Genomic DNA, 23,920 nt, shown 5'->3' with positions numbered 1-23,920 from the left:
TAAACACTGCTGTGTTTATTTTACAGGACTTGGGGGCAGTTTTGTGTCGTCTGGGACATACATGAAGACTAACTGATCAGGGGCAGGCTTATTACACGGAGAAGGATTTAGCACGCTTTTTGTTCAGAAAGAAAACAGGTGCCAAGTCAACATCGAAGTAATGGTGGAGGATTGCAGCTTTGAAATACATCTCCTTATAGACAAATAGGTTCACTTACAGCTTTTAAAGACCTTTGCTGAACTTCTGCTGAGAGCTCTTATCTGTGCGTTCAGGCTGTTCTCGAAGGCTTTCTGTCTGAGTTAGACGTGGTGAAGTTGTTCTGTACTGGCTGGAAACATGTCTTGCCTGAGAAGTCCTTGGGATGAGCCATACTTGCTTAGCAATGTTCTCTTCCTAAGCTACCTGGTTTTCAGACCTGTGCTGCAGGATATAAACTGAAACAGGAGGAAGTGAAACCCCCCCAGATTTTGCCTAAAAGGCAAAAGTTCGAGGATCAGCAAAAGAAAATAAATTTCAGCTAAAGAACAAACAGGCAATGTTTTTAGAGCTTGCAGAACTTAGCTATGCATTGGACTCCTTGTTGCTCTACCAGTGATCTTGGCTCTTAACTCTGGCTAGAGACAAATCATTATTTATCTGTGTGCTCAGTACGTGACTTATCAATGATTTGTACTACAAGAAGCATTATTTAAGGCATTAATGGACCAAAATAAATTCTTCTGCAGCACTTTACATTAGATATTAAAGCTGGTCTATCAGGGCATTTAGGTCCCATTCCTGACTTACAAGAGCATATAAAAAAGGTATTAAGAACCTGGGAGAGGAAAAAGAATACAGGCCAAAGCAGGAGGAATAGTGTTGGAATACGCAGAAAAAACTGGAAACAAGGTGGCTTGCAGCCATGTGAAAAAAAATAGAATTAAGTTCCAGAATAGAATTTGGAGACAACACAAACAGGAGAATCAACAGAACCATGGCTGGACAATTGAACCAAATGAAAGAACCCAGCCAGTCTGGCTTTCCAGGGAGATGAAAGTTCTGGTGAAGCAGTTGTGTGCTCTCACTTTCATGCGTGGCAGAAGCTGTGAGGAAGTAAATGCCAACTCTGAGGAGTTTCTCTGCATTTAAAGTACATAGTACATTGGGTTTGGATCATGTAAATTCTGTTGCCTTGAATAAAATGAAGCCTTTTTATTGGTTTCAGTAATACAATGTATAAAAGGTTAACACAGATATCTATCCACAAAACCTTGCACAAAAACCTGCAAAGACTTCACTTATGGCAAATTGAGACTTCAGGGAGATTTCTGGAGGATGCTCAAATCCAATCAGGAACTGCAGCTCTTGCAAAAGTAAACAAAATGCCTTAAGAAGCCAAAATTAAGTGTGTGGCTTTTCCACTCATGTCTTCATCTACTTTTTCTTATGACAACCATCCATGAGAGCACATTCCAAGTAGAACCATCCAGGTTATGTTCCAGTGTCCAGGAAATGCCACGTGGTTATGAGCCACCAAACGGGGGGCTCTTGTATCCAGCAGCCACAAAACATCCGCAGCAACTCCAGCACTAAACCCAGTCTTTCAAAACCATCTGACAGCAGTGTTTAATGTGACTGAGTTGCTCTCAAAAGACAACTTCATCGATCAAACACTAATTGAAAGGCCAACTGAACGCAGGACAAAGCCATTCCAAAGAGCGCGGTGTGAACCAGGTATGAAACGCATCTTGAAGGAGCTGTACAAGGGCAGGGGGCAGACATGACAAACAATTTTCTCTGGCAAACTGCTCAGACACAGGTTAACCTCCTAAGCCTCTTAAGTGATCTGGGCACTGATGCAACAGAAACATCCTTTAGCAAGTCCCATGTGAAGCACCGCAGACACAGCTGCAATCGCTGTCATGCTTACATTGGAAAAAAATAAATAAGAAATCAGTAACAAATTCTTCTCTATAATACAAGGTGTGTTTGTCCTCTATGAAGTCACAGGAAGTTCTAGAGGAGGAAGGTTACTCCCAGGGCAGCTAAGGACTCACAAAGTCGTTCTTGGAAACAGCTGTCAAACATGTCACCGATTTCCTCTCTCAACTCCCGCAGCAGAGGCGCTGTGGACTTACCATCTGCATTCAGAATTGTCCCAAAAAGTTTACTCCAGAAATCACTGTCAACAGTCCTAAAACAAACAGAGCAGTGTTCAGTGGAACAGTACACACACACACAAACACACACACACGTCTGTCAGGGTCTGCATTTATATTCAGCACTAAACATCCCGGGAGATCCACCCCTGAAATAGTCATTCCAGTCAAGGCAAACTAGGAATGTGGTGTTCATTGCATATGCATGGGCCCCTTGCTCTTTCCCCAGTAAGCTTCTGGATAGGAATCACACACATCTAAACCCCCCTGTTTGTGCTGTTACCTCTTTTAGTGCACCTGAGCACTGTCCCCATTCACACTGAGCCACAGCACTTGGCATTTAAAGGAGTTACCAGGAACAGTTTTGAACCAACAAACTTGGCAGAATCCTTTCAGGAAGAAGGGGCAGAGGTAAATCTTGTTTCCCCACTTGCAAGCTAAGTTAACAAGGCAATATTAAAGGAAAGCTACAAGAGACATAAAATAATTTTTTAAAAGGTGTTTTACAGCCAGTTTAACTTTGTTTTTTTCCCTGCCTTCCATCTGCCAGAGTTCTGTATAGATAACATTTCAGAGACAATTCACAGGAATAAATCCCCTCTCTCCCAGATGTACCCACACAACATGAATTAAAAGGTTAAGTGACTCATTTAAGTCTTGACAAACTGATATCAGAGCTAACCCTTTGTTCTTCAGTCTTGCACTGCTACTGAGTACTGCAGCACTTTCTCCCCCGAGCCAGGAGGTACAGTGGCTTGGGAACAAACTATCTGCCTCTGCTTTATATAAGTGACTCACCAAACAGCAGCAGCCAGAGTCTCAGAAGGAATCCAGCCTGTACAATTACACTAGTAACTCTTATATTTGCTAAAATAATTAAGTCATGCAGAACCTAACCCAGCAAAAAATATGCGAGACTTGAGGCCATTTTCTTCGTGGGCTTAGATGAGTAAGAGGCATAGCAGAAGAGATTAAGAGTTGGTAAGGAGGTCTAAGGAGTTCAAAAGTAAGGAGTAACAAAGAGAGTCCTAAAAATTCAAACACAGCTTCTATATCCTACCTCACAAACTTGCACAGATGAAGTTTCCTAAAACAGTATAGCAAAAATAGAAAAACTGAAAAGACTCTGGGAACTGAAACATCCCCAAATCCATTCTTTACTAATGGTAAAACCCCTCCCCTGAAAACCAGGCTGCCAGCCCTCTAGTGATACTCAGAGATGAAAAAAGCAACTTGATCAGAATTACATTCACCTTTCCCTAAATCTCTATCACTTTCAGAAGCAAAGCAAGACAGGATGGAAAAGAAATTCCTTATAACTCCCAAGTTATGAACTGATGCACCCAGGTGAGCAATGAGCCATTCCAGCCTGGTTCCAGCTCCACAGAACTCATGCTCAGCTTCTTCCTTCATCTCCTCTAGCCCTTTCCAGGTCTCACTCCTCTTCTGCCCAAGTCTCCCTCGAAATTCTACCTCTATCAGAATCGTAATTTTTTTGATCCAGTGTCACCAGCTCTTACTGCAATTCCTTTCCAATTGACCCCCTCCCCTCCAAACTCCAGCCCTATCCTTCCAAATTCAGACTTACTATTCCTCCTGCTCCAGTTATCCCAACAGTTATTGCTATTTTTCCCATACCCACATCCTGATCAGGTCCCCAACACCATTTTCCAACCTTCTCAACTCAGGCCTTGTGTGGTTTCATCTGCAGTAGCTCAGTTTAATCTCTTGCAGAATTAAAAAAGAATCAGTTAGAAAACTAGTAAAGAAAAAAAAGGGCATTGCCCCCCTCTACACAGCAGCCCATGAGGCTTTTTCCAAAGGCTGAACACAACCAGCTGGGAGGTGTGAGCAGTGCAGGTTGCTAGGGAACTGGACAGCTCCACACTGGCACAAGGTTTCCTTAAGGAAGTGCTTTCAGGAGTGTATCCACACAGGCAGTGCAACCAGTCAGTATCCATGACCCTGAACACAGCAATTGCTGTCCTGGGGGGGAGAGTTCTGGAAAATCCTTATGAAATGCCAAGGCAGAGGATGCTGCAGGATGTGACTAAGAACATGAACAAGTCTAGGAACCAAAAAAGGGCAGAGGAAGGCAGAGCAATCTTAACAGCCAAAACACGTGGCTAAAAGAGAGCAGTAGCAATTAATACCTGAGGACAAACAGCAGCTTCCAAAAAGAAGCTGTTTGCACTTGCATCTTAAATGACAGTTGTAAATTCTTTTCCTTCCTGTGCACGTATATTGTTTCTGCTACTGTTACAGACAACCCTGGCCTCAGTGTCTCAGCAGAATGAAAAAAGAGCAAACCAAACTAATCCACTCCTAGAGCGACACGCTCATGGGATCTTTTCTTTCCCCTCACCACCCACCCACCCACTTATCAGCTTTTCCAAGCTTGGGCTGTGAGGTGCAAAGAGAGAGACTAAGGCAGTGTGGTCCGAAAGGATGGAAAGAGCAAAATCATCTTCACTGGACTGTTCCTATTCAGCTTAAAATTGTCTCCTAAGCATTGAGGCCACCAGTGAACAAGTCCAACAGCTTCACAGTTTCAGTCCCCACAGAACTAACACTTTTTGGCAGCAACAGCCCCAGGTTGTGTGTTCTAAGCTCTGAGGATGGTACCACTATAAGGAAAATGAAGTTAGATGTCTGTTCTTTCCCAGCAGCCTCCTCTGCAAAAAGACTTACTTTGGTAAGCTTTGGCTGATTTTCCAGACGGAATTCTCCTGATAGACCTGGATATGATCCCCAAACAGCATCAAATGGACTATATCTGCAATGCCAACCAAGTCTACCTGTAATCACAACGAACATCACAAAGTTCAATGCCTGTCACTTTCTGCAATCCATTACAGCTTTCTGCTTTTGGTGCTTTCACACATTTAAGTCTGGATTGGTCTTTGCACCAGAATCTTCCAGAGACTGTTAAGCAAGAAAACTTCAAGAAGTAAAATTCTGTTTTTATTGTAGGTTTCTAGATAAATACAGTAGTCACAGACACTCAACAGTGCTGCTAGTCCCCTTCACTTAATGCCAAAGACTCTATCAGGTGTCAAATTCAGTATTTATTGGTCAGAGCTTTCCACAGCACTTGAAAATTGCAGCCTAAGGAAATAGATTTTGCAAAGGAAACACAGAAACTAAGATGTCCTGCTAAACAGAGACTCACCTGATAAGGAAGAGAACTTGCTGCCAGAAGCTGCTGCCCGTGAGGGGTCTGAGATATGGGAAAGCTGTTGCACAAGCTCACTCGAGACTGCAACCTCAAATCCAGACTGTGAGAGAAATCCACCACCTTCAGAGCACTGGCCATGTCCTCGTTAGCAAAGGCATCACAGATCCTGAGCAGAGGAAGCACGTGAAGCACAAGACAATCCAACAAACTTTTTCTTTCTGTAATTAATTTAACAGTGCAGTGAAGGTGAGTCTTAGCCATGTCAATGCTCCCCTCTGATGGCTGCCTTCAGAACTGCTGCAAGGGCTGCCCCTGGACAGGAGCAGCTGGCAGCCGGGAGCCAGGGGTGACACTGGAGTCTCCAGTGACCCGTGGGAAAGGCCAAAGAGTTGAGGATGCTGCTGGTTTAATATTGGTCACAGTTATCCAAGCACAGTCTGTGCAATAGGACAATAGTGCAGTGCTTAGCACTCATCCCTCTCCTTCAGCATCTCAGAATGCTTCATACAGAAAATAATTAAGCTTGATAATGCTTAAACAAACCTTTCCTGGTCTAGAGGTGAGGGAGGACAAACAAGAAGGGCAGGGAGGAGTATCTGTATCGAGGACTGCCAAGCAACAATATCCACAGACCACAGCTCTCACTACTATTCTTCTTACAGATTTGTGTGCTGAGCACGTTTTTTAATTTATACCGTGCACTTGTCCTTTAGTTATCTTAAAAAACCCAAACCACTATCCTAACTTCTTGGCAGCTGGGGTTGTTTTATTTGCCACAGAGAAATCCAGCAGAAGATATCCAAGCCCATCAAGCCACTGTTAGATCAGTGACTTCCAAAATAGCATGCAGCACCCTAAGGCATGTGCAAGACAACCCATTGTAGGGTGTGAAGAAAATATAAGAACTTCAGTGTGTATGTATGTATGTAATTTACAATTAAGTAAATAATATAAATAAGTTATTAATAAAATAATCACAAAGAAATTCTAAATAAAAAATCTTGGGGGTGTGCATGTTAGATGACTGCAAGCTCTAAGTACATTTAAAGTTAATAGCTATTTATAACATATCAGGGATAACTAAGAACAGCCTCAGTGAATTTATGTAATGGAATTCTACCTGATTCATTAGACATTCTGGTTACTGGCTTCCCACACTTAGTTCACAGATCACATTCCATGGGATATGAGACTTTGTTAACATAATATGGGAAAGAGCTTCAAGAAGAAAACTAGATCTGTGCATCAAGGGACAATCTGGACTGCGGAGGAAGCTGAGCAGTCTGTTTAAGGGTGTCTGGATATTCCAGTCCCACCTGTCCTTTGTCTTCTAATTCCCTGGTTTTCAGATATGTAAAACCAAAGGCAAGTTACCATATCCAGTTAGAGGTCCAGTACACTAAACGTCCAGTAAAGTAGAAGCTTGAAAACACAGGCAATAGCAACACCATTTTGCTTAGCACAAGTTTTACAACATCACTGTGTAAACCTTCTATAGAAAGGTTTATTCCTAAACAAAGTGTTTTCACTGTTTCCAGAATACACTGGAGCCTAAAATACCTGGACTGCCAAACCAGTACCCCAGCTGAGGAGGAGAAATGAGAGCAGTACGAGAGCTGTAGCTGCAGTGAGTGTTCTGTACCCCCATAGCCACACACAGAGACAAACCTGTCTCCCAGAAAGAACACCTCTGGTCTCAGATCTCCATGGACAATCTCAGCCTTGTGCAGCTTCTCTACCACACCCAGAAGATTATAAACAACCAGGAAGATGACTTCCTCCGTGATGGACTTGCGGCCACGGATAACATCCTGCAAAGAGACAGTAAACATGTATCTCTGTGCCATTCTACCTTAGGTTAGGTCAAGTATTTATAGCTCACCTTTTTTTTTCATTACTCATCTGTACAGAGATAACAGTCCCACCCTAAATTCAGTATAATCAGATTTTGCCCATAATCAGCCCACACAGAATTACAAGAGCCATGAGCTCCTAGGAGACATTATTATTATTCAAAAGTGGACAAAAGATCAGGAGGAGAAAATTGAACTCAAGACTGAAATCACTATTTAATTTCTATCCTATTTATACACAACAATTCAAAATGCACTCATGAGACTTTATTTAAAATGTAAATCCTTCAGCAAGACATTAAACACTATGACCTTGCTATAGCAGATGGGAACTTATTGAAACAGGTGAAGTTAAACAACAGTTTTAGGTGCAAATCTTGTTTGGAATAACATGTGGTTCTTGGTTCAGGTCCTTTATCATTCACAAAGACAGAAAATGTGAATAATTTGTTCAAAATCATCTTCTGAGAAGCACATGATCTACAGATGAGAAACCAAACCCAAGGGAGGCTATAACAGACAGCCCTGGTTTGTATATGGATAAGACCCAGAGGATCCAGATTGCAGGATTAACCAGGGGAAGCTCTTCAGCCAAAGTCACTACTGTACCCAAGCAAGAGCCCCTGTGTCCTCCAGCCTGTACTGACCCCGAGCGTGAAGCGGTTGATGTCCCTGTGCACCACGACACAGCCATCCCGGTACAGGTGGCAGCTGCAGCTCTCACTGAAGCTCTGGTCAAAGTCAGCCTTCAAACGCCTCTGTAACTCAAGGGTGATATAAAAATCCCAAGGCACAGGCTGAGAATATACCTACAACAAGGTATGTAAGAAGAACATTTATTTTTGGAATAAAATGAAAATTATTCATCTTCATATCCTTCTCAGCCTTTTTTTTCCTCTCCCACTTTACTAAGGAAGACGTTTTCCACAGCCAGAAACTTTTTAATCTATACCCACAATTAGAAATAGGACTCGAAGTAGCAAACTTCATGTATGGAATTCAGAAATGAAGGCCAGATTTACTACATTTTACATATTAATGGATGAGATTTTACCATTTCACAATTCTTGTACAATAACCATCGTGTGCGTTACCTTTATTGCAAATCCCTTTGCATCCAACTGGAAAAGGTTAGCTGGAACAGCAAAAAACATTTTGTAGTCTTCATTGTTCCAGTATTCCCATTTGATGCAGTAAGTCTCATGCCCTGGGATCAAAGGTTACATTCATGAGCTGCCACAGCAGAACCACAGTTCAACCCAACGAGAACACAAACAGATGCCCTGCACTGCAGAGGCTCTGGCACACCTACCCAGCTCAATGTCCTTCTCAACCTCCATGCCAGGCAGAGCTCCAGGCTCCAAGTAAAAATCTGGAGAAGCAGCCAGTGATTCTGGCACAGGATCCAACAGCTTTTTATGCTGCTCAGCACTCCCCAGGAACTGAGCCACATCATCCCCTATGAAGGCAAGGAACAGCAAGGTGAGCTGAAACTCAGTAATGAGTCTCTGCCATTGGATTACCTCTGTCAGTAAAAGTACCCCGGATACTGGAAGCTTTCTGTCCACATTCTGATTTACTGTTCACCTTCCAGCAAGTCAATTCACCTCTTCCCAACAGTTTGTGAAGTGAATGTGACACTCCTCTTTACAACCACCTCACAGACTCACGTCTCAAGGAGTCTCCTGTAGCATCATGCAAAATATATCTTCCACAAGAGACAAAGCTCTGAATTAATTCAGCCACAGCAGAAGTCAAACTCATTCTGCAAATCAACACTCCTCGTTTTAAATCTATGTCCAGAGTAAGTGATCAGTTTAGGATTTTCAAATGAAGGGGTTTAGTGAAATTCAGTCCTTTAATTACAGCAGGGGTTTTATGGAAGAAAAGGAAAACAAAGTTGGACTCCAACACTGTTGCTCACTGCAATATTAAAAATTTCGTGTCTTTTACCTCCTGGAAGACACATAAGATAATTCCATGTAGGAACTGTATTTTTATTCCAGGTCCCAAGCATGCTTCATCAAAAAATAGTCTACAGGCACACAAGAACATTCTTCTCCAGAGTAGATACACTGAGAATTTTCAGATACACAATTCTAATTAAAGTATCATAAGTCAAAATCAAAGGAGTTAAAGCAGTTTAAACACCTTGAAAAACCATCATGCCACATACACCTAATTCTATAGGCCAGATTTCAAAGGCCTTTTGGGACCATTCCTGTTCTAACTGTAATATAAATATTCAGAACAGAGAAAAACAAGGGCTTTTAGCTAGAAGAAAAATAAATTGACTATTCAAGTACCAGTATTGTTTTCCTTCAATAGGAATAAGAAATGTACTGTGAAGCAGCACCACACTTTACAGCGCAGTTAAAAGTGCAAATTTACACCAAAATTCTGCAACTTTCACTAGATTTCAAATTCCCCTGTTTCAAAGTAGCAGTTATCAGCACATCAGGAGAGACACGGTATCATTACAGAGAAAAAACCAAGACAAACCAAAACAAAGCTGTCTTAGAAGTTCTCATTGCCCTCCAGTCCCAACTTTTCCTTTCAGAATTTGACCCCATTATTCCTACACGTTCCCTGGTTTTACTACCTTAATAACTTCTGCCCCCTTAATATTTCCATGTTTTGGATGCTGACAAGCATTCTGTACTGCACCTCTCTGCTGCTTCCCACAAGGGACACAAGTTCAGGCACAAGTCACAGCAATGGGAAACACACAGGAAGCACAGTGGGATATAGGAAGGACAAGAAGAAACATGCTTAGTGACAGCTGCAAGTTATTTGTTGTGAGTGAAACTTGGTTTAGTACTAACCAGGAGCGTTTCCACAGACACCTCCAGCATCAGGACCTGTTTCAGCAGGCAGGCTCTGAGCCAGCTCCAGCTTCTCAGGGATACGCAGGTATTTAATAGCAGATGTTTGTGTCACAGAGGACAGAGAACCTCCTGAGACTGAAGAACCTGACGAGCGAGTGTCTTCCAGGCTTGTTTCCATGATTGGGCTGGAAATAAAGTCATCAGCTATTCAGACTGCCAGAACATACAGGTTCGAGGTAATGCCAGCCCAGGGACCAGGAGAGGATACCGTGCACTTCCACATTTAATTAACAAAGAAATCCTTTCCCATCCTCAGTGGAAAACCAAAAGTCATGTCAGTGCTTCATTCTGGCTTTGATGATTGTTTATACTCAGAATCTTAGTCTACAGATGACTTTTTATCTCCTCTTCCACTAAATCTGACTGCTACCATACAAGACATACTGAATATTTATTCCTCGTCTCGCTACCAAATTTCAGTGCTTTTAAAGCAGTGAAGGGTTGGGTGGGAAATAACTCTGCCTAATTATAATCAGCATGGTTTCCAGGGAGCTTCCCAAGTAAACAAACACCTTTGGCGTAGCATATGTGTTTACATACTAACAGCCAGCAAAACCAACTCAGCTCTAAATTAAGAAACCCCCATATAAGATGCTTTTTTGGTTTACAAGGATAAAAAAGAAGGTTGTTTGCCAGTTTTTTCTTCTCTCCAGCTTCCCTCCTCTGTAGAAAAACTAAATTATAGTCACCAGATGCATCTTATATACTTAAAATAACTGCAGAAATCTACAAGTATGAAAGGAACTGATGATTCTGCTTTTCATGTCTGATAACCAAGACAGAATGCATTTATTAGTTACTTTGCAAGTTATTTGGTAAAAGCATGGAGTAAGGCCCAGAGCAGTAATGCTGAAAAGCCAAGTGGGCTTGCTCTTGCCTCTTGGATCTGCTCAAGGCAGAGTAGACCCTAAGCTAGAAAAATGGCTGTCTTTGGAATATCCTGGTCTACTCAGAAAACTGTTTCTTCAGCAAGAGAACCACAATAAAACCACAACTGTGAAAGACACACAGGATAAGGGGCTTCAGGTACTTTGCTGTTAATTACCTCAGTTTATTTACACACAGAGCTTCCCTGTACGCTCCCTCACACACCAGCGTCTCCTGCTCCAGAGGTGCACTCTTGGATTCTGGACTATCCTCCTTCAGGCCGCTCTGGGAGAAAGCAGGAGCTGGGACTCTCTGAGCCCCCAGCCCGTGAAAGGGCGTCGAGGCCAGGTGGGCAGCCCTGTTAAAGTCACACGTGTCTTCTGGGTTGGCACAAAGGGGTTTGTTCTTGTAGGAGCCTGTCACAATTGCATCCTCAGTCAAAGGTTCGATTCCATTCAGCTCATCCTTAAAAAAAGCAGGAAGAGACAGTGAAAAGCCTGTACATTTTATGACATTTTTTTCTTTAATTTATTTAAAAGGTGAATATTTCTCTCTCCCCTTTCTTCCACCCAACCACCTTCCAAAATATATCTGACACTCTGGCCACTAATGACTTGCCTAAATTTTGGAAGACTCCCTACCATCATCTCCTTATTGTCCACCCTAAAGCCTAATAAAACCATGAATTTCCAGTATAATCTTAACATGCCCCAATTCAAGTCCTGCCATGCCAGACAGCAGTTTGGAATCCCTGCTTATTGCACATCAGGTCAGTGTGTAGCAGGACAGGCAGTGCTGGCTCCCCCTGGGCAGGGGCTGTGCTGTGGGTAGGCTGTGTCCTTACACAGGCTTCTGGGGAGACGTTTTCCTTTGCTGTCAGAGAGGCCAAAGGTTTACGAACAGCGAGTGGGCGACGGGCACTTGTCTGGGTCTGATCTGCAGAACAACTAAGATAAAGTTACATTCAATTAAATACTTATTAGAGCAGATTCCAGTCTTCAACAGATTCCTCAAGAGTTTTTATCTACAGACAATTTCAATCTATCTTTTTCTGGTACAGAACTGCCAGTTAACTGCAATTTATGCAATTCTCCAAAATGAAGAAAGCTTACATAGCAGCTTAAAGAGTTCTAGGCTGAGGAAGAGCAACAGAAGAGTATTTCCTCATCATGGACTCTGAGTAATGAAATAAAAAAATAGCAATGTAAACAAAACAAAATGCCACCCCACACCCTTGTAAGAAACAGTTATTTCAGAAGCTACAGAAAATGGTTTGATATTTCAGGTGTTCCCTCCCTCTGAAATCTAGATCTTGAATATTTCTACCTTATATTCTGATTTGTTAAAGTAGAGGATTCATCAAATATAGAGAAAAACGGAGCAGGAGCCAGTGGGGGAAGCAGACCTACATCTGTAAAGAAAAACCAAGAGGCTCTGTCATATCAACAGTTTTTCCACAACAGTGTATCCAACACTGCTTAAAATATTTAATACACAATTTTAAAAATGTTGGTCCTAGCAGGAACTCACAGAACTGGCATTTAAGGAACCCCATTAAAAAAGCCTTGGTTTTGTCCCATTACTGAACCACACCTTTACCACCATATTATGTGAGCTGGCTTGCTCTTTTTAGACTGTATCAGAATTGGTACCTTCTTTTGGAAGGCTGGCCTCATCTCTCTGTTCCTCCTCAGGGTCTAAAAGCACATTTCCACTGTGGGTGTCTGGGGATACATCAGGAGTAGGAATAACCTCTGTCAACAGTTAATTTGGGTCAAAAGTAAGTTTTTCAGCACACATCCTTCCCAACAACAAAACTTCCCCAGGAGAAAAATACACAACTTCTGGTTGTATTCCTCCAGAGAATCCTCTGAGGCAAAAGGACTTAAGATAGTAACAATCTGATGGTAGCATTAAACTCTTTTGAGATTTTAGTAGAACTGCCAATGTGAAAGCTTGAAAAAAGCTCTCCAGCTATTGAAAGCAAAAAGCTCTTCTGCTCAAATGTCCTTTCAAACAGTGACATTCTCTGGCCTCAGATACTCAATCTGCTGAATATGGTTAAAGGCACTCGTAGAACCTTCTCATTTTCATTCTTTTAACCCACCTAGACTTTTGTTTTTAGTTTGCTGCAGTCTTGCTATTCATATAAAAAAAACACTTCCCCTTTTTACAAAGCCTTCTCCTTAATGGTAAAAAAAATTTAATACTTACCCTCAGGACAAGATGGTTTATGTAGGTGAGTATCTTCACAGACACGGAACTCACTGCAAAAAAGATATAAACTTGTTTCTTATACTTTACAGACCTTCACAAAACAGAACTAAACTCCATAAAAAAGGCAATGTATGCTACCTGCAAGAAGTTAAGATCCCATAATCAAAAATATTGAGAGAGAGAGAGAGAGGGCAGATCCTGGCTGCAGGCTGACAGAGGAGTCTGTTCCACTCTGCCTGCAGAAACAGGCTGATAGTGATCCATGTTACTCTTGACTTATCCCCACAAACCTTCTCGTTGCTGGCAAAGAAAACTCTCTATTACCTTTGCCACTGAAGCTGCTTCTCCCCAACTTCTGTTGCACCGGAAGAAGTAAATCCTTGCGGTCCCAAAGGTGCCAAAGCTTCCCTTATCTCTGCTGCCTATAGAAACAAAACCGTGTTTTGGTTCTACAGGGATGGAATCACAAGCCATGAAAAAAGGTTCCAAAACTATTACTATGATAATCCTGTGTGGGTCATTAGTTGTCTTTAGCCATTTTTATTGGTACGTAGCTTACTGTCATGAAACAAAGTCCATTTTTATTGCATAGTGTAGTTACAAAATTTTACTCTTTGCAACCCTGTATAACTTTCACAGGAGATTTTAGTAACCCTACAACTGTTACAGACATACATAAGCAGCTATTTGTAAAAGAATGGTTAAGTGAGGACAATACCTGTTCACGTGGTTGTTGCTCCTTGTCATCTTCTTTCAATTTCTTCTCCAGCTCCTCAATTTGCCTTTGTATTTCTTCCTTCTTCTGTGCTATGGCTTGCATTTCCTCTAAGGAAGAAAAGCTTGTAAGGCCCAATGCATATTTAACATACAATTGGTGGCTAAAGCCTAAATTATTTGTAAAGGGGTCTTTCCCTGTTCCACAGCTTGAATGCAAAGCTGTCAGATATGTTACTGTCTGTGTACCTCAGAGCAGTTAAACAACTCTTCCAGTAGAAAAAGAAAAGCAGCTGCAATAATAGAGAGCAGCAAATATAATGTTATGATCCCATCTCTGAAAGCCTTACTGATTTCAGCCCATTTTGAAACACACCTTCAGTTTTCTTTTTCGCTTTCTTCCTGTAGATTTCAGCTCGAATCTCTTCCAAAGAGAATTCATCGACTCCAGCATAAACCTTGTCCTTGCAGTACATCACCATCTCCCTCTGCTCCTGAGTGTCCTGCTGATGGTGCTGCACTCGCTGCAGCGGGTCCTCCTTCTCGGGTTTGCGAGCGCTCAACACGCGGTTTATGCTGGGCTCGATTTTGCACGGAGTCCTGGAAAACAGGGAATTTGTTACTGGGGTTCTGGGGAACTTCACTGTAGCACAGAAAAGCAGGCACAGGAGACAACAGGGCTGATTTCAGAGTCTGGTTGTGGAACAGTGTAAAGACCTTATGATCTGTTGTTAGCAAAAATAAAGCAGAAAACTGGAATGATAGCAGATGAAAGGCCAGCATACAACTCCAAACGGGGTAATAAATAAAAAAACCAAAACAAACAACAATCAATCCCAAACAGTTAATAAGGTCCAGTCACAATTCCTTAGCGTGAAAGGGCTTTCTCAAAGCCCAGTAATGCCAGGAGAGAGGAACCAACACTGGTACAGCTTCACAGGCAGCAGCATTCCAGCTGGACTGACTCAGCTGTGCCTCAGTAAAAGATGACCTGAACAACTGACCTTAAAAACTGGGTTAGCTGTGGTCTGGGTAAGCAGATCCAAAGAAAGCCCTATGCACAGCTCCAAGACATCCATTTTGGTTTGTGTGTGAAGGGACTCCCAGCCCTTTCACTATATGGGAGATCGTGAGGCAAAGAGGTGCTTCTCATGTTTGGGTTTTTAAAGCTTTTTTGGGGAATCTGGAGGCCCATTACCAAGATCACTACAGGGTCCTTCTGCCCAGACCTCTGGATGATAGCTGAGGGCATGATTTGCATCATGTTCACACAGTTTCAACATAACACTTTCAGACATGACTTGGCTGGTGACCATGGTATCATGAGGAAATGGACTCCAAGGCAGAAAAAAAAAATCTACTTTTAAACATTCAGCTACATTATATAAAACTGCATACAAAGTCTCTGCCTGAGTTGCTTAGAGCTAATTTACATAATGTTCAGTTCCACCCACTCCTTCCCTCTCCCTCGGATAAAGAGCTAAAGTAAGTAACAAATCTTCATCTCAGAGACCAGCATGCCAAGAGATTTCATTCTGTGGTATCACTAACTTTCAGGAGCAAGAAATAGTCTAAACAGAAATTTATTTTTTTACAGATTCTTCAACCCAACTGTGGCATGTCCTTGGTCAGAGCTATTCTGCAGTCCACATGGAACATACAAAACCCACAGGAAAAATCCATGCTGTTCACCACGTCTCAGCAGTCTTGGATTCTATGCAATTCAGAGCTGTGGAAACTGCAATACCAAATTGTCTTTTCCACTTCTCTCTCAGGAAGAGCCTGTGTATTCCCTGGCCATCATTAGCCATAGAAAGGTAGAGCAACTTTGCAAAAAAAAAAAAAAAAGTCCTTTGCTCTAACAAAACCACCCCATCTCCTGGGATTTATTAGAATTTCAGGGAGACTGCACAAGCAGGAAGGTAATTTCAGGCAAAGCAGCATACTCACTCCTCCACGACCTAAGCAACACTGTTGTCATGGCAACTCTGATAGTTTGTTTCAGAATAAAACTCCAGATATGCTGAGCACAGAGCTCCCAAGACAGAAAAACAGCCCTAAGTCTGCCTCAATTTGAGGCTGTTCCACAGCAAAGGGCACCCTAAGACAGGGACCTGTGGGTTTGTGCAAACACACCGAGATAAGCCATTAGACTAATTAGCACATATAAATATGACATGGGCTCCCACATCACGAGCAGTGCTGGCTGAACACTTCCCATGTCCTTATGCAACCTCTGCTGGAGCCTCTGCCATCAAGCTGCAGCACTGATTGCTTCCAGGCTGATGGATTTTTAAATTCTTGTAGCTCTAGAGGCTTGACTACTTGGCAAAACAAGTCAGAATTTTAGGAAAGAGCTTTTAGAGTTCCAAAGGCAGTTCCCATCTCCAGCTCAAGACTCACATCATTTGAGGCTGAGCTGACTCGTCCACGTAGGGGGTGAAGCTGGGCAGGGGGCCGGGCACTGCCACGCCAGGGTTGGAGGCGCTGCGAGGACGCTGAGGGAGGAAGGGCACTGTTAACAGCTGCAACGTTCATCTGTGCACTCCACACCTCTCTGGGCTCTGCATCTCCCTTTGCCTGCTGTTCTGCTCGTTTGGAGGGTTTGTTATATAAAAGAATTAAACCTAATAGACTTTTCCAAGATTCTTGCCATTCTGACACATAAATAGTTACAACCCATCAGCTGAACACTGGCACCTAAAAAGCAAGACACTCCTCCCACGTGACCTCACCATCCCAGTTTCTCTTATTCTGAGGGAATATTATATGTATACACATATATAGAGAGAGGGAATGTTATTCTGGTTAAGGTGGGTATTCCAGTTTCTCTTTGTCTGTTTTCCACAGATGCTTCAGTCCTCATTTTCCAACTAAAATTGTCCCAGTTGTATTACAATATTCCTTCTCCTGTCAACCAAGGACCTTCAGACTTGGGGGGTTTAAAATTTTCCTTTCAGAGGCCATTCCAACACCACAAAAATCCCTTAACTGTTTCTGAGGTCCATTATTTAAGAGAACAGAGTTTAGTCTGACAACACACTCCACACAACAAATCATCTGCTGATTTGAACTCCCTGTGACCCTTCAGCACGAGAAGTTTCCCAAACTGTTTACTCAGCCATCTTCACATCAGCAATTAGAGAAGCTTCTTTCCTCTGTGCAGGTTTTAATATCTCAAAGCCTTCACCAAAGGTTATTCCTTCCCTACCCTTGAGTGAAGGGGAATTAAACATCCTCAACTCTTCTTCTAGTAGCAGGATATTTTATTTTATTTTTTTAATTAAATCTAACAAATTTCATTAAGGGGAGAACAGAGAGAATTCTAAGGCCAGACATTAAAAGATATACAGAAGCATCTGGAGACCAGAATGAATGTGTTCAGCAGCCCTAAGCAACTGATAAAAGAAGTTCTACATTAATAATTCCTCCTCATTCTTCTCCAGCTAAATTAAACCTGTGATTTACTGAACTTTTCCGTTCATTTAATCAAATTGCTTTGTATCTGGGAGTAATATTCCTGGAGTTCCCCTGAATTTCAGCCTATTTGCATACCTCCCCTCATCCTAGCTTTTGTTCCTAAGCTTCACTTGTAACAACTTCTATATTGAGAAATCTAAAATATTTTTATCACCTGATTACTTTCTATTCTTCCTCTCGAAGGTACAAAGAATGGGGGAACACTGGGGGTTATCTGAGCACCTAACAACAAACTTCATTTTGCAGGATTAATTCCCTTCAGATAATGTCTTGGATCTCTTCCCTAGAAGAGCTAAAACACCTGAGCACAGCTCTTTCTTTTCCTGTCTCCTGCATTAGTTTAAACCACTGGAACCTACTTTCTGTCATCCCACTGTCAGGATAAATATCCCACTGATACAGCAGTTCTGCAATTCTTTTGATCTCCACTCTGTTGTTTTCCTCACAAGCACTTCAGATGTGCAGAATGCTGCACATGCCTTATTTTTGTAAGGCAGGCAACAAGTTCTTCCTTCAGGTGGTATTTTACAATATAATTTGACTCTTACTCTTCCTTCTCAGAGAATCCCTCTCACATTCCTTTTCTGACCTCCAAACAGCTTGGCAGGTCATCTCTACCAATTTTTCTAGTTTGCAAGAAATATAATTACTTGATATAGTAATTCTAGAGAGTTTTTTAAACTTCTTCTAGTAATTTCAGCTTGCTAAACTTGAGTAGGTTATGCATAGCCAGAGAGTCTTCGGAAGGAGAGGGACTGTCCACAAGGGCCTGGAGTGATAGGACAAGGGGGAATGGCTTTCAGCCCAAGGAAGGTGGGTTTGGATGAGATATTGTGAAGGAATTCCTCCCTGTGAGGGTGCTGGGACCCTGGCACAGGTTGCCCAGAGAAGCTGTGGCTGCCCCATCCCTGGAACTGTCCAAGGCCAGGTTGGACAGGGCTTGGAGCAACCTGGGCTAGTGGAAGGTGTCCCTGCCCATGGCCAGGGGTGGGACTGGATGAGCTCCAAGGTCCTTTCCAACCCAAACTGTTCTGGGATGCTATGATTCCATTATAAAATCTGTATTTACTAACAGACACAAACCCTAGGCAAGGGAGAAAGATATGACCTTTGTCTCAGGGATCAGAAGTCATCAGCTTACATACACCTTCCTTTCTTTTCCCAGTCTATTTCGAGACTCCTTACCCTGCCAGAGTTCCAAGGTCCTGCACTGAGTTCATTCTCCTTGGCCCTGGGAGCTGGAGGTGCTGCCCACGACTGTGCTGTAAGTGTGGGAATCTCATCTACAGACGCTGAATTTTCATCAAAGACGGCAAAACCCGGAGTATTTGAAAGCTGCAGAGAAGTTTGAGGCTGGACGCTTCTGTTTGGGTTAGTGACTATAAGCAAGAAGATTTATGCAAATTAACCTTTAACGATCACATTCAATTGCAAAGTCCACAACAAAAAGATGCAACTCTTCCAATAACAGGTGATTTCAGCTCTTGAATGTACCTTTAACTGCATCTCCCACACGACTAATGGGTGCTCTCACTTTTTTCTTCCCCCTGCCTTTGAGATCTGCCAATGAGCTTCTCTGAGGCTCTGCAATTTCCAGCAGACCTGTATCTTTTCCATCTGGACTTTCCTCAAGTGCCAGTAGTGCCTGCCGAGAAACGCGGGCCTGAAACTGCCTAGAAAAACATCGGACAAGTCAACATAACCTTCTACCAGGTACCCAGGGAAGCACCTCAGAGTAAGCTGTTCCCTCACCTGTGATGGGACTGCAGTTTGTCCAAAGGCTCAGCCTGGCGCTGAAGCCCTTCCTGGAATATCAGATCTGCTTTCTTGAAGTTCCCTCTGGCCTCCAGTGCCTCTGCCCAGGTGATGTAGAGCAGTGCCAGCGTGGTGCCAATCTCCTGGCTGCGCAGGTAACTGTACAGATCCAAGGGCTCGTGGCAGCAATTGCCCTGAAACAAGCCCAGGTCAGTGATCCCACTGGATTGCAAAGGAGTCCAAGGCAGAAATCTGCATTCTGATGCCTCCAGCCAGACCCCCCTGATTTCAGTACAAGTCTGAGAGGAGCAGCTGTAAGGCCAGGACATGCAACCATTTCCTAGATTTTTTTTTTTAATCTGAGGTAATTCAGTGATTGACCTATGTCATATTAGCATTCCTGAGAACAGTTATTTCAGCTTTAGATAAAGTACAGCATATTCCTTGCCAGTTTTGGAACTGGTAAATCAGCTCAGGAAGCTAAACCTGGAGAAAAGCTGCTTTAAAAAGATGAGAACAACAAAAATTACAGCAATGGAGAGACAGGGAAGGACCAGAACATGCTCAGCTTGGTTTGGCTCAAATACAGGATGTGGATATAAGACAACAGAAGCTAAAATAACTGGTAGGGCAGATATAACACCTAAAATATATCTTTAAATCGCTTCCCTTTCTCTTTAAATCATTATTTGAGCTCTACTTAGTCAAACCAGCTTTTCCACAACAAAACTTCTGGAGTTTGTAGCTGTCCAAAGATAACAATTGTAAAAAAGGTCTCAAGATCCCATCAAAAAGTGAAATTCAAAAGTAACATGTTTGCAGAGGGATACTTCTAATATTGCACCTGTGCTACAACATCCTTTGCCTCTGCTGTCACAAAAATCAGCTTAGCTTTGTGCAGATGACACGACAAGTCCCCTGGAAAAGCAGACCCAAGGGAGATTAAGAAAATACTCACAAACTTGAGCCAGAGATTAAGATAACGAGGATCTTTGTAGTATCGCTGCTGCTCATTGAGGGCTTTCACTGCCCTTTCCAAAACTGCTGCGAGATTTCCATCTTTCCCACCCTGGGGGAAGGTCTGCTCTGTCCACTTGATGTACCTACAGATGGAAGATGTTCAGAGGAAGTCAGTTCTGAATAAGTTTCTGTACAATCTAAGGGGATTTAGAAAAAAAATAGGCATAATACTGAAACACAACACATTATTCAAAAACTATTATAGAATTTAACTTGGAATGAGTTTCTAAATTAGAATGCTTTTCCCTTGCTTTTCCAAGGATATCTGACCTTTCTACTTTTTTTTTTTGAAAAAAAAAAAAAAGGGAAACTTACCGGTCCCACACATCCAGAGGGTCATCTCCTGAGTAAAATCGGATTTCTGATTCAAATTCTCTAAAAGATAAAATTATCCATCCAATAAGTACATGTGTATCACTGGAAATACATTTTCCACGCTGTAAACTAAGACTTAACTATTATAGTTAAAAGTACAACCAAATCTCCCTGGTGTTTGCTGTTTAAATGTTCCACTGCAAACCTGAAAGTTGCAGTTTGTACCACACAGCACCTACAGCGAGGAGTTCTGAACACCTAGAGTGTTCAGACATCAGCTGAACAGACATGTCAGCTACTAAACTGACATCAGCTACTAAACATCTTTTATGCCTTTTTTAACGCTTATGAGATCAGTACAGTTGAGTAAGACAGAGAAAAATGAGGAGGAGGAGGAGGAGGGAGGAATATAAGGGGAAAGGAGGTGTTATAACATCACCCACTGTTTTTTGAGCTGCACAGCGGTGTGGCTGGAGGAGTCCTGCTGAGCCAGCGCCTCCTGCAAGCTGGACATCACCCGCCCCTGCCTGAGGGGCTGCACATTCTCCTTGCTCAGCTCCCACTCATCGCCGCGCTCCTGGGACATGACCGCGGCTCCTTTAGCCCTGCGCTCACAACAACAATAACATCATCATCACGTGTTGGCAGGACCCAGACCCGAAACTTCACAGGTCCGCCGTTCATCAGCCCATTCACGCCAAATTTACTGCGCAGTCAAAACACACCGTTTAGATGCCCAACTCTTAGAGGGACTTTGGGTTTTAATTCCCTTCCGTGGGAATTGCATGAAACGAAAGGCAATCTTAACAATGAAGAACCTCTGCAGGCGACGTTTGCAGGGCAAGCCGCTCAGATGATGGCGTTTCCCTTCCCGGGGATTGCTCCCTTCCCTGCCCCGAGACTGACACCCTCCGCCCGGGGGGAGCCTGGGCGGGCACCCGAGTTCATCCGAGCCCCTGTGGCTCTTCACCTGCGAGTAGCGCGAGAGCAATAATTCTCCATTGTTCAGTGATTTTCTATCCGCCTTTACAATCTAAATTTCTATTAAGGTAGTTGCGGAATAGGGCAAGTTTCTGAATGCTTTAGTTAAAGTGGTAACATAAGTATCCAGTTTCCCGACAAGAGATGCCGAACGAAGGTGCTCTGTAACCAGCTCAAGTAAAGTTCGAGCTCCAAACGACCACCAGAGACGACCGGGAAACCCCTCGGGCCCCGCGCTCCCCTCAGCCCTCGGCCCCGCGCGCCCCTCACGGCCGCCTCGGCCGGAATCAGCCCACGGCCAGATTTTTCCAAAACTCGGTCCTTTAAATATCTAAAGAGATGCACAGTTCTGGGAAAAAAAAAAAAAACCTGCTGCAAAATCCCCGCGCTACCAGATTAACTACAGCACTCTGCAACAGAGCGCTGAGTGCGCGTACAAGACCGGTCAGAGTAACAGCGCTGAGCTAACGTTTTGCTCGATTAGCTGGGGACCTTGCGCTCTGTCAAGTTCTTCCCCGCGAATATCCCGCTACGGTCCGCAGCCGTATTTTTCCCGACTTACTATCCCTAACAAGTAATTTACAAAAGCAAAGCAGATTCTGTGAATGAGAGTTCAGAACTGAGGTCTCAGCCCGCAGCTCCGCGCGCCCCTCACGGCCCCGCGCGCCCCTCAGCCCCTCACGGCCCCGCGCGCCCCTCAGCCCCTCACGGCCCCGCGCGCCCCTCAGCCCCTCACGGCCCCGCGCGCCCCTCAGCCCCTCACGGCCCCGCGCGCCCCTCAGCCCCTCACGGCCCCGCGCGCCCCTCAGCCCCTCACGGCCCCGCGCGCCCCTCAGCCCCTCACGGCCCCGCGCGCCCCTCAGCCCCTCACGGCCCCGCGCGCCCCTCAGCCCCTCACGGCCCCGCGCGCCCCTCAGCCCCTCACGGCCCCGCGCGCCCCTCAGCCCCTCACGGCCCCGCGCGCCCCTCAGCCCCTCACGGCCCCGCGCGCCCCTCAGCCCCTCACGGCTCCGCGCGCCCCTCAGCCCCATGCACCCCTCAGCCTCTCACGGCCCCAACGCACCTCTCGCCCCTCACGGCTCCGCGCACCCCTCGGCGCCTCAGCCCGCGTACCTCGCACCCTTCAGCCGCTCACGGCTCAGCGCACCTCTCGCCCCTCACGGCTCCCCGTACCCCTCAGCCTCTCGCAGCCCCGCGCGCCCCTCAGCCCCTCACGGCTCCGCGCGCGCCCCTCAGCCCCGCGCGCCCCTCAGCCCCGCGCGCCCCTCAGCCCCTCACAGCCCCCACGCACCCCTCGGCGCCTCAGCCCACGTACCTCGCACCCCTCAGCCCCTCTCGGCTCCGCGCACCCCTCACAGTCCCGGACCCCTCTGTCCCCTGAGCCCCGCGTACCTTTCGGCTCCGCGCGTCCCTCACGGCCCGCGCCCCTCAGCCTCGCGCAGTAACGGCAGCGCCGCCTCAGCCCGCCCCGAAATTCAAACGTCCACCTTCTCCCTATTGGCCGCTCCCGGTGCCCCCCTCACCTGATTGGTTCATTTCCGCACCGCCGCCGCGGGGCATCACGGGAGCTGTAGTTTCCCTTCAGGCGACTCCGTCAGGGAGAAATAAATAGTTTTATAATTTATTCCCTCAGAATTAATCTTATTATTATTATGGCTTCCCACTGCCAGAGGGTGGGTTTAGATGGGATATTGGGAAGGAATTTCTCCCTGTGCGGGGGGTGAGGCCCTGCCCTGCCACAGGTTGTCCAGAGAAGCTGTGACTGCCCCAGTGAAATCAAATTTTTCCAGCCCTTATTTACGTGGTACAGGCAAGAACTCAGGTTTAACAACCTGGTCGGGGGGGGGGGGGGGGGGGGGGTGGGAGGGGGGGAGTGGGGGCGAAGCGCTTTAACAGCTCCCTACACTAGTTTCAAGTTGTTCTTCAGCATCACCTTGTGTTCCTGTAGGGAACTGAATGTGTTGGGACTGGTCGTTCATCTCTCTTTAAGTGAAAGTTGAGATCTTAATAAAATCCAACATCTTCGGGGTCTTAAAAATATTGATGTCTTGCTCCCTTCTGCATTCTAGATCTGCAAAAACTGAAATATGTGGCAGCTGCAAAAAAAATTTCCCTAGACTTGGACAGGAATATCCTGTGAGTAATACAGATTAGCTGCCTGCTATTACTGGGAAGGTGATCAAAACCAGAAATATTTGTCACAAAAAAAATTGACTATTTGATGAGTAAAAAGTGACTTTTTTCCTTCATAGCTGACCTTAACTCCCAGACTCTGAAGCCATTTGTGATGCCTGTGGGTTATGGAGATTCCATGCTCCCAGATGAGACAAACTTGGATCATGCTGTTGACGGGTGGTTTCTTCTTCACTACATAGGCAAAAAATTAATGACGTGCCTAAAAGGGATATATGGCCTTATACCTCCCTAAAAAATCTGTTACTTTTATACCTGAAGAGTTAACACACTTATCCTACAATAAAATGCAGAATGTATGCATAAAGATATATAAATCC

The 23,920-nt window shown here is 44.4% G+C and overlaps 1 protein-coding gene across 7 annotated transcripts; it reads right to left on the bottom strand.

Annotated features, from left to right (window-relative positions):
* On the bottom strand, positions 1-23,081 carry BUB1B (BUB1 mitotic checkpoint serine/threonine kinase B). Of its 7 annotated transcripts, none has more exons than XM_039386091.1 (24): positions 22,931-23,081; positions 20,870-21,031; positions 20,427-20,486; positions 20,050-20,194; positions 19,089-19,285; positions 18,831-19,009; positions 18,522-18,715; positions 16,260-16,354; positions 14,233-14,456; positions 13,861-13,967; positions 13,467-13,564; positions 13,140-13,192; positions 12,578-12,679; positions 12,252-12,336; positions 11,770-11,872; positions 11,104-11,390; positions 9,996-10,183; positions 8,483-8,629; positions 8,265-8,377; positions 7,818-7,979; positions 6,986-7,128; positions 5,312-5,483; positions 4,831-4,937; positions 1-2,174 (listed from the first exon to the last, which is right to left on the bottom strand). In XM_039386091.1, the coding sequence occupies exons 2-24, from the start codon at positions 21,010-21,012 to the stop codon at positions 1,997-1,999; spliced, it is 3,282 nt and encodes a 1,093-aa protein (XP_039242025.1). In that variant the 5' UTR covers positions 21,013-21,031; positions 22,931-23,081; the 3' UTR covers positions 1-1,996. The 7 variants fall into 7 exon arrangements, with proteins under 7 accessions (XP_039242025.1, XP_027605132.2, XP_039242027.1 ...); XM_027749331.2 differs by lacking the exon at positions 22,931-23,081 and adding an exon at positions 22,800-22,865; XM_039386093.1 differs by lacking the exon at positions 22,931-23,081 and adding an exon at positions 22,555-22,564.
* Positions 23,082-23,920: the final 839 nt, after the last annotated feature.

This window comes from Pipra filicauda, unplaced genomic scaffold, assembly GCF_003945595.2.
Source record: "Pipra filicauda isolate LSUMZ 115617 unplaced genomic scaffold, ASM394559v2 scaffold463_size517996_pilon, whole genome shotgun sequence".
In the NCBI taxonomy this organism is placed as follows: domain Eukaryota; kingdom Metazoa; phylum Chordata; class Aves; order Passeriformes; family Pipridae; genus Pipra; species Pipra filicauda.
Note: the sequence above shows the minus strand (reverse complement) of the source record. Positions and strands in the feature narration are given on the sequence as shown.

What these genes read in the sequence shown, in the direction of transcription:
- BUB1B (XM_039386091.1), bottom strand. Translation starts at nt 21,012, where the DNA reads ATGTCCCAGGAGCGCGGCGATGAGTGGGAGCTGAGCAAGGAGAATGTG. An exon ending in TAAACCATCTTGTCCTGAGG is followed by an intron (nt 12,680 to 13,139) that starts GTAAGTATTAAA and finishes AACTGTTGACAG; the next exon opens with AGGTTATTCCTACTCCTGAT. An exon ending in CTGTGTGTAAATAAACTGAG is followed by an intron (nt 10,184 to 11,103) that starts GTAATTAACAGC and finishes CTTTATTTCCAG; the next exon opens with CCCAATCATGGAAACAAGCC.